Raw genomic sequence first — 9,801 nt, forward strand, 5'->3', positions numbered from 1 at the left:
TTATGCTTCATAGTTATGATCAGTGCAACATGATGGCAATATAAACCAAGCAAACCTTATAATGTCCTTTTGTACGTCACTTGTCCTGGCTGCTAATGATATATATAAAAAAAGCAAAAACATCTGTCATTTATACAGTACTTATGTGGTGCATATCTTATTCTGCTCCTTGAAAGTAATCCAAACAAGACTTCTCAGAATTTCATGGTGTTTTTTTGTTTTTTTTTAGAGAACACACAAAAATCCTTGAAACTTCCCTATGTTGCCCTGTGCGTTATTTATTTTGTTATGGTGTTTTCAGGTCTGCCCCAGAAGAAGATTGCTGTTGTTCAGCCTGAGAAACAGTGAGTAGATGTACTCCCCTGGTGGACATTTTTACCCATGAGCCTTTGTGTTTGTGTAGCTAGAAAGCATGGGACTTTTAACCTAAACGTCATGCATGTGATTAATCTATTTCCTGTTTTACTCTGTTGTTTTTGTTGTCCATAATATCATTTTGATTGATTGATTGATTGATTGATTGACTTGATTGACTTGATTGATTGATTGATTGATTGATTGATTGATTGGTTTTTTAGGTTGGCTCCCTCACAGCCTCCTGATGCCCCTCTTAACCTGTGCCCATCCATGGCCATGGATACAGGTTTGACATATTTACTACATATTCTACCAATAACTTCACCTGACCTTTGCATTTGTCATATAACCACTGTCTTGTCTTCACAAATGGATTTTGTGCTGATGTCGCTAATCGACTGTGTGTTTGTGTTGTTTAGGTTTGGTGAATGGAAAGTACTGTTGTTCTCAGCTCTTCATCAATCATCGCTGTTTCTCTGGTCCGTATCTCAACAAGGGCCGAATCGCCGAGTTACCAAAGGCCGTGGGGCCCGGAAAGTGTGCCGTTGTCCTCAAAGAGGTACGGTCATCTCTTATATAGGAAATCGACGTACTGCAAATGTTTAAGCAATATGAAGATTTCTGTTAGTTTTAAAATGTACATGAATGTATAAGGAAAAAATAATAGTTTATTACAATATTTTGTAACACTTTAGTTTAGGGTCCAATTCTCACTATTAACAAGTTGCGTATTAGCATGTATATTACTAAGATATTGGCTGTTTATTAGTACTTATAAAGCACATATTAATGCCTTATTCTGCATAACCATATTCTACATTCTTTAATGTCTATAAAGGCCAAACGACATTACTAACTATTAATAAGCAGTAATTAGGCGTTTATTGAGGCAAAAGTCATAGTTAATATTTAGTTAATAGTGAGAATTGGACCCTAACTAAAGTGTGACCAAATATTTGTATGATTTCATTAAAATGAGGTCATAAAGGTTATACATACAGAACAATTATACAAGAACAAGTGAGATGTTATTTATAGGGCTGTGGCGATTTAACGTGATAATTTAATTAATTGGTTATGGAAAAAATAACGTATCAAAATGATTAGACCTACATCTTACATTTCATACATTTGAATGGTGAGCAACATGAAGCGTAAAGCACATATACTGTCAAAAGTGTATGTACTAAATTCTATGTTGAGTCAAATATAATATTTCTTTCTAAAGCTACCTTTTGTAATGTCTATTTAATGCTTTTCTCATTTAACACAATAATGAATTTAAATTCTCTTTTGAGGGTCATTTCAAACTTGATTAATTAGATTAATTTAGATTAGATTAGATTAGATTAATTAATCACCACATTGTGTAATTAATTATTTAAAAAATTGTAATCGCTCGACAGCCCTAGTTATTTAATATCGTTTTTGATTGTAGTTGTTGCCACACTGACAACTTGCATGTATACGTCATATTACAGAAGTTATTTTAGCTTTAGTGTATATGTATATGCATGTGTTTGTGTGTCTGAATTTGTTTGTATGTATTTATGTAGCATGATTCATGAAATAAATAGCCTGATCATGGTATTTTCTTGCAGATTCTGACAATGTTAATAAACTCCGCATATAAACCCGGCCGTGTGCTCAGAGAACTGCAGATGGTGGAAGACCCACAGTGGAACTGTCAGGAGGAAACCCTGAAAGCCAAGTATGAACACACACACACACACACACACACACACACGTTTTTACCATGAAGCTCATTTAAATTTACACAGATAAATCCTATCAATAAAAGAAAAAGGAAGGAAAAAAGTTTATAAATCATACTAAATTGTGTTGTTTTTTTTTGTTTTGTTTTTTATGTAAAAATGCAGAACGTTTTCTGTGATGGTAAATTTAGGGTTAGTGGACAGAATATACAGTTTGTACGGTATAAAAATCATTATGTCTATGGAAAGTACGTGTAAAAACTACAATATTACTGATATATTAGCAAACAAACAGAATTAAATTGTGCAATCATAATGACCAGAGAGCTTTCCTTCATTTGCATAATGAGGTTTTAAGCCAGCTGATTAGCATAGTCATGTGTGTGTGGGGAATGTGTAAAATGTTTCATTTTCATAATGTTCTTGATCGTGGAAACTAGCACCGCAGTGAAACACGTTTGCTTGCTTCTAGATATAAAGGGAAAAGCTATCGCTCCACGATGAGAATCGTCCGGACGGCAGATCAAGTGTCGGAGTTTTGCCGTCGAGTATGCGAGAGACTCCAGTGTTGTCAGAATCTCTTTGGCCCGACATACGTGTCCGACACGTGCCCTGAAAACTGCTCCAGTCAGACCAAGACCAAATACAGTGAGTCTTTTTGTTCCTCTATGACGAAAAGTTATGTTTTCTCTAACATGGAATTAAAATGACACGTTTCACAAGCGCAAGGTATTATTTTCTCCCAAAACACACGCAGATGCACTCAGACTTACATCGAACTGTCGATAATTGTGTGTGTTTATGTACATTTATCCCTGATGTAGCATATTACAAGAAGAGGAAAGTCGGTCGCCCAAGTTTAGGAGAGAATGCTCTGGACGGTGACATGACCAAACCAGCGCGACGCAGAAAGAAACGCAAAGCCATCTTTGTCCAGAAGAAACGGCGCTCTTCTATTGTGGGATACCACACCACAGAGTCACCTCAGGTCTGCCGAACCCTATCAAGCCTGACAGAAACACATTCTTTCAATTGTAACTTGTGAAACCTACTCAAGTATGCTAGTATGCAAGTATATGTTTGAGGCACCTGCACACTAAACAGTAAATGTTGCACAAAGTGACAAAATCACAGAATATTTTATGTTTATTTAACTGCTGTATGCAAGGCGGTACTTGGACCAATTAGATTTGTTGTGGGCGGAGCTAACAATTGCTCTGTAAAAATCATTTATTTTAAATAATTATTTAAATCAGTCTTTTTTTCAGTAAAAATACCTAAACATCCATAAAATAAAAAAATTTACTCAAGCAAATTTGCATATTATAATATATTTTCTTTTTTTTCTTGTTTTAAGCGTAAATGTAGTTTTACACGTATGCTAAAACAAACAAAGTAGTCAGAAAATAATGATCTGAAAAAAGTCTTATAAATATTGCAGACTTCAGTTACTTCAACTAGAATAATTTCTCCTTATTTTATTATTTTCATAATTTAAATAGTCAAAAAATATGATTTGCTTATTCATTTTTATTATTTTCATAATTAAAATTTTTATTAGTATTCTTATTTACTTTTCTAAATGCAAATTCTCAAAGATTGATTTTTTTTTTGTATTGCAGACTTCAGTTAATTAATTTAAATCTTACTTATTACTTGATGAGAACAATTTTAAGTAAAAGTAAAAAGTAAATTTATATTTTCTCTTTGTTTGTGTAAATTAAGATAAAAATGCTGATCAATGACTGAATGGAAATATATATATATATATATATATATATATATATGTGTATATGTATATATATATATATATATATATATATATATATATATATATATATATATATATATATATGTAGTGTGATACATGACAAAGAAACCAGCCAACTAAAGAAAAAAAAACTTTTTGGAATACAAATTCTGACCAACATGAACAAATATGATTAATTGATGCTTTAGCACATTAAACCTGGTTAAGTCACATTAACAAAATTTGGTACAAAAAAAAAAAGTCCACTGTCAATAGTGTAATGCACAAAGCATCGCTCACACAGAAGACAAATGAATGTAAATTGATGCAGAATCTGCATGAGGAAATGTTACACACTTATGTCAAATTCCCATTTGCGCAGAATCCTATTCAAATAGCAAAAATTTGCCAAGCAAAGGTAAATTTAAGAGAACTTAAGAGACAGTGTAACACTGTTCCTCCACTGTGTCTTTATAGGATAGTGATTATTACTATGATGACGAGGAAGAGGATTTTGAAGAGTGGGGCAGTGAGGCCAGTTCCAACTCGCTCCGTGAGGAGGCCTCTGCCCACTCGTTCCAGGACGCCCCGAGGAGAGGAAGACCTCCCCGCCGCGCTGCTCTTCAGCGGAGGGCGACCCATCCGGACACCTCCGACAGGTCCTCTCCCAGAAGAACCACACGCTCGGTTTCCTGCATCCAGAACCAGACGGCAAACCACACAAACACAAAGGTAAAGTGTCCACACACACTTACAGTATAGAACCTTCCGTGTGAATTACTCCCTCAAGAGTCAAATGATCTTAGCTAAAGTGAAGTTTGCTTGTGTGCATATATGTAGACGGAGAGTTTTGAAGAGGAAGATCGTCTGGTTTTGGAGAGGAATCCTTTGGAGTGGAGTGTGTCTGATGTGGTTGAGTTCATCACGTCCACAGATTGTGCCTCACTAGCAAAGATATTCCAAGAGCAGGTACAGGACACACACCTTTGCCTGGCTCTTCTTTGGCTTTTAATGCCTAATTCATATCAAGTTTTCAAAGTCTAAATCAGATTTCTCAGTTCAATAAGTAGTCTATTTTAGTAACTTATAGATTATTTCCTGAACTTTTAGTGAACTGACTGAAATGATTGAAAGATAAAAAAAAAATATTAGTAACTTCTTTTCTTTTATTATCTGAATTAAAAAAAAAATGTATTTTAGTCTTCAGTTAAATATTTTTTATTCTTTTATTTTATTATTTTTTAAATCTTAATTTGTTAAAGATTATGAATGTTTTTTATTAGTATTCTTATTTTATTTTCTGAATTCAAACACTCACTTATTTTTAATATTGCAGTCTTTAGTTAAACAAAAAATATTTTTTCCATTTATTTAATTTTATTATTTTCTAAATTTAAATGGTCAAATATTATGATTTTTTTATTCATTAATGTTCTTTTATTAGATTCTGAATTCAACTATATAATTTTTTTTACATATTGCAGACTTCAGTTAAACTAAATGAGCATATTTTTTTTTTTTTTTTTTTTTTTTTTTTCATTTTAGTTATGTTCTTTTATTATTTTCATTATTAAAATGATCATTATCGGTATTATTTTTAAATATCGCAGGCTATAATAAAATTGTCGAAGATTCTGATTATTTTTATTACTTATTCTTATTTTCCTTTATTGTTTCTGAATTCAAACATTTTTGTAATATTGCAGACTTTAGTTAATTCAACAACAAAAATGTTTCCTTATTTTACAATTTTCATAATTTAAATTGTCAAAGAATGGGATTTTTGTTTTGTTTGATTATTTTCATAATTTAATGTTATTTATTATATATATTTGATTATATATTATTTATTTCATTAGTGTTCCTATTTACTAAATACTCAACGACTGATATTTGAGTATTGTCGACAGCTTAATTAATTTAAATGAATTGTATATTGTTATTATTATTATTATTTAATATTTTCATAATTTAAATTGTCACTGTATTTTTTGATTAGTATTTTATGTTAATTTTATGTCTATGTTATAAAATATTGCAGTCTGTATTAAAAGGCTAATCAGCGTGCATCTAGAATGCTTTGCTTTCTATGTCGCCGACATGAAATCAATATTTACCCTTTTTACTTAATTAATAAACATTCTTGGTCTACTGCAAATTAAAAAACAACCCAAAATTTTAAATCATACATGTACTATCGTGGTGAAGCAACTGAAGCAAACAAGAACAAGCTAAATCTGTCAAATAAAATCTGATATTTATGCTAACTCGTGCATGTTTTCTTCTTTCTCAAGGACATTGATGGACAGGCCTTGCTGCTGCTGACACTTCCTACGGTCCAAGAATGCATGGACCTAAAGCTCGGCCCCGCCATCAAACTCTGCCATCAAATCGAGCGAGTCAAAGTGGCCTTCTACTCCCAGTACGCTAACTAAGCTAACCTTTAGCCTCGGCGGACGCAAACCAACAGACACCTATGATACTCAGGGGATGCAAGGAGTCATTCCATCCATCAGGAAACCTCAGGTTGCCTCTTACCGAATGGATTGGAATATGAGATTGAGTCGAGGAATATGCTTTCCCTGCTAAAGAAAGAAGTTTAAAGGCGAAGGCTGCTGGTCAAGCTGGCCTAGTCGAACTGGTGTTTAGTTGATTTCGCTGGTTGGCCTGCTGGTCAAGTACCCACAACCTCTCTAAAGCCATCTAAATAGACCAGACTAACTGGTCTCAGCTTCAAGAGGTGTGCTGAATCCCTGAAGAAGACTTGCCAAACAAGTGGAGGTTTAGGTTCGGTTTCAGAAGAAAGTCTCTATAGGAAGACGACAACGAGAGGGAACGAGGATACGTCTAAACTGTGAAGAAAAAAAACATCCTGAGTTCACTGCAGAACTATATGAAATATTTCAAGACCAAATTATATTTATAATGGCGAATTATATATGAAGTATTAACTTCGGAAGTGAACTAATATATTTGTAATATTTATTTTGTTCGGATAAACTATTTTTATAAAGTTTGTCGTGTTCGTCAGGTGAGTGGAGATTTAACACCTTTAAATCGACTTTTGGGCAACTTGGGCATTATGAATTACGGACTATTATTGATATCAGGACTGATATTTGATATAAACATATTGTGTGTGTATGCTGAGATGTACATGTATGTGTGCGTGAATGTTGGCTGCATACATAACTATACACACATTTGTTTTCCCAAACGTACATGCCTGTTGTAACGCATCATTTGTTTCTCTTTAAAATCGAAGGGCACATTCATTTTTGAAGAGCTGCCTTTTGTCATGGCCTATCTATATTTTATGTAAATGTGTTATTGATCTATGCAACATTGGATGTTTTCTATATATATTTTTTTGTTTGTAAACACTTTCATAGTGATATATTTTTTACTTCTCTGCTTTCTGACACAATTGGATCACTTCACAAGTAGAATGTATTCAAATTTGATTAACTGCTGAAATATTGTCTGCAATCATAAACGTATTAATTTCCATTATTGCAATTAAAAATTGCAAATATTTGAAATACCCGCAAATGTAAACCACACCAGAATGCCCATTGCCACAAACAAAAAATTTGACTTGGTTTGTAAAAATGAACAAAAATCGCATGTGAAGTGCACTTTCAATGGAAGTCTATGTGACAAGGCAGTAACAAGAAGCGAGTTTTCTGTTAACATGTATTATGTTTATTAGTAGTTGCTGAACATTAGTAACAGTGTGTATTTTAATGTCCATCTCAGTGCAATGTCTTGCCCCATAGATTTCCAATGTAAATGTGACTTGCTTATTTTTTCAAACCGACAGAACAGTCAAAATTATTTTCTGTGGCTAATCGACAGATGCTGTCCGTAGATTTTGTATTTAACCCGGAACATTCCTTCAATAATAAAAGTATACAACTGCATAGTTTATTCTTGACTGTGATTTCCAGAGAATTTTAAACAAATGTGAAAGTTATTCCCCCCAATGGGAACATAAAGTAATTTCCAGGAAACAGTAGGCAGTGTTATGTGGGCTATTTACAGCACATCCCACTCACACACTCAGATGATATTACATAACTACTGGATTTTTTTTTTTTTCTGCCATGAACATTTCTCTAAGGGTATGTTTACACGACAACGATATGCCGCTTACAGACGACACCATTGTCAAAACAATCCCTATTTACACAAATCCACGAAAACAACTAAATCGTTATATTTTGCTGCCAGGCCAGAAGATGGCGATGAAATACTATAGACTGAACGCGTAATACGCATGTGCGTGACGTCATCGTCTTCAGAGAATCGTGTTTTTGTTGTTTGCACGGAGACCGTTTTCAAAAACTTGCACTTTGAAACCCGCTTTCAAAAGTTTGCGTTTTCGGGCACCCAAAACGCCGTTGTCACGTAAACGAAATGTTTTTAGTTGAAAACGGTGTCGTGTAAATAGCCCCTAAGAGAAGGTTGTTGTATTGGGACACACCTATTATTGAGTTCAGGTGTTTCAATCAGACCCATTGCCAAAGGTGTATTCTTGGAAAGTGGAAGCGTTTAGGAATGGCAGCAACTTCCACGAAACGGAAGACCGCGTAAAGTCACAGAGCGAACCGGTCACTGAGTGCTGAGGAGCATGCAGCGAAAAAGTCACCAACGCGGATCAGTTCCAAACTTCCACTGAAAGATTACGTGGATTTCAGTTATCTTTAGTCAGATGTACTATTGTTCGTAGCAGGTATAAAGATCTGTTCCACAGAATCTTTGCAGTCTGACGCTAACATTTCTGCTAAAGAATTACTACACTACTACCTTTAATAAATTATTCTCCCCACAAGAACTCTGGTCAAGCTTACTTATTTCTCTAATACATTGGTGAGCCACCCAAACTACTGCTCAGCCAAATACAGCTAAATCTAAGACCACTGGCATTAATATCAGCACAAAACCTGTGCGGCGGGAGCTTCATGGAATGGGTTTCCATGGGCGAGCAGCTGCATGCAAGCCTCACATCACTAAGTACAATGTCAAGCGTAGGATGGAGTGGTGTAAAGCACGCCACTACTGGACTCTGAAGCAGTGGAAACGTGTTCTGTGGAGGGATGAATCGCACTTCTCTGATGGCGAGTCTGGGTTTGACAGATCCCAGGAGAACGTTACCTGTCAGACTGTATTGTGCCAACTGTCAAGTTTGGTGGAGGAGGGATAAAGGTACGGGGCTGTTTTTCAGTGGTTGGGCTATAAGCCCCTTACTTCCAGTGCTTCAGCATACTGTTGTGAAGAAAAGTCATCTCTTTCTTGCAAATAAAGCTCGCAGAATCAGTTCAAAATTCAGTTCAGACTTTATTGAACAAAGCCGAGATGCCTGCAGGACATCTGAACTTGTCTCTGGCCAGGGCACTATTCTTATACATTTTTCTTATCTGCTATTTCACAATAACCAAGTGACTTAATGTTCTGGTAAGATTCCCCCTTCCTGTTTCCCACAATTAAGTTGTACTTCCCTCGCCTTTCTCTCCAATTGTGGAATCCTGCCAATTGATTGGTCAACCCTTTCTCAGAGGCAAGATGTAACATTTTCCAAGGAGAATCAACTCTTTTCCAGAGACAAGAAGCCTCTAAGTGACATTTTTATTTCACACCTCTTAATAATAGTCTCATTCTTTCACGACTAGTTCTACAATTGTTTTAGGATGAATAAATATTTAATCAATACCAAGACATTTTGGACAATGCTATGCTTCCAACTTTGTGGGAACAGTTTAGGGAAGGCCCTGCTCTATTCCAGCATGGCTGTGCCTCAGCTCAAGCAAGGTCTATAAAGACATGGTTGGGTGATTTTGGTGTGGAAGAACTTGACTGGCCCACACAAAGCACTGACCTCAACCCCATCGAACACCTTTGAGGTGAACTTGAATGGAGATTGCGAGCCAGGCCTTCTTGTCCATCATCAGTACCTGACCTCACAAGTGCTCTACTGGA

The 9,801-nt window shown here is 35.2% G+C and overlaps 1 protein-coding gene across 2 annotated transcripts in view; it reads left to right on the top strand.

Annotated features, from left to right (window-relative positions):
• sfmbt2 (Scm like with four mbt domains 2) overlaps nucleotides 1-7,751 on the top strand; it is a 40,240-nt gene extending 32,489 nt beyond the window's left edge. For both annotated transcript variants that reach the window (XM_079624223.1, XM_079624222.1), the window contains 9 exons: nucleotides 302-344; nucleotides 579-643; nucleotides 777-916; nucleotides 1,959-2,068; nucleotides 2,545-2,720; nucleotides 2,897-3,060; nucleotides 4,300-4,554; nucleotides 4,663-4,791; nucleotides 6,117-7,751. In XM_079624223.1, the coding sequence (XP_079480349.1) occupies nucleotides 302-344; nucleotides 579-643; nucleotides 777-916; nucleotides 1,959-2,068; nucleotides 2,545-2,720; nucleotides 2,897-3,060; nucleotides 4,300-4,554; nucleotides 4,663-4,791; nucleotides 6,117-6,257 (1,223 nt within the window). In that variant the 3' untranslated portion in view covers nucleotides 6,258-7,751. The remainder of the gene's footprint in view (nucleotides 1-301; nucleotides 345-578; nucleotides 644-776; nucleotides 917-1,958; nucleotides 2,069-2,544; nucleotides 2,721-2,896; nucleotides 3,061-4,299; nucleotides 4,555-4,662; nucleotides 4,792-6,116) is intronic.
• The last annotated feature ends 2,050 nt before the right edge of the window (nucleotides 7,752-9,801 follow it).

This window comes from Phoxinus phoxinus (genome assembly GCF_949152265.1).
Source record: "Phoxinus phoxinus genome assembly, chromosome: 9".
NCBI lineage: Eukaryota > Metazoa > Chordata > Actinopteri > Cypriniformes > Leuciscidae > Phoxinus > Phoxinus phoxinus.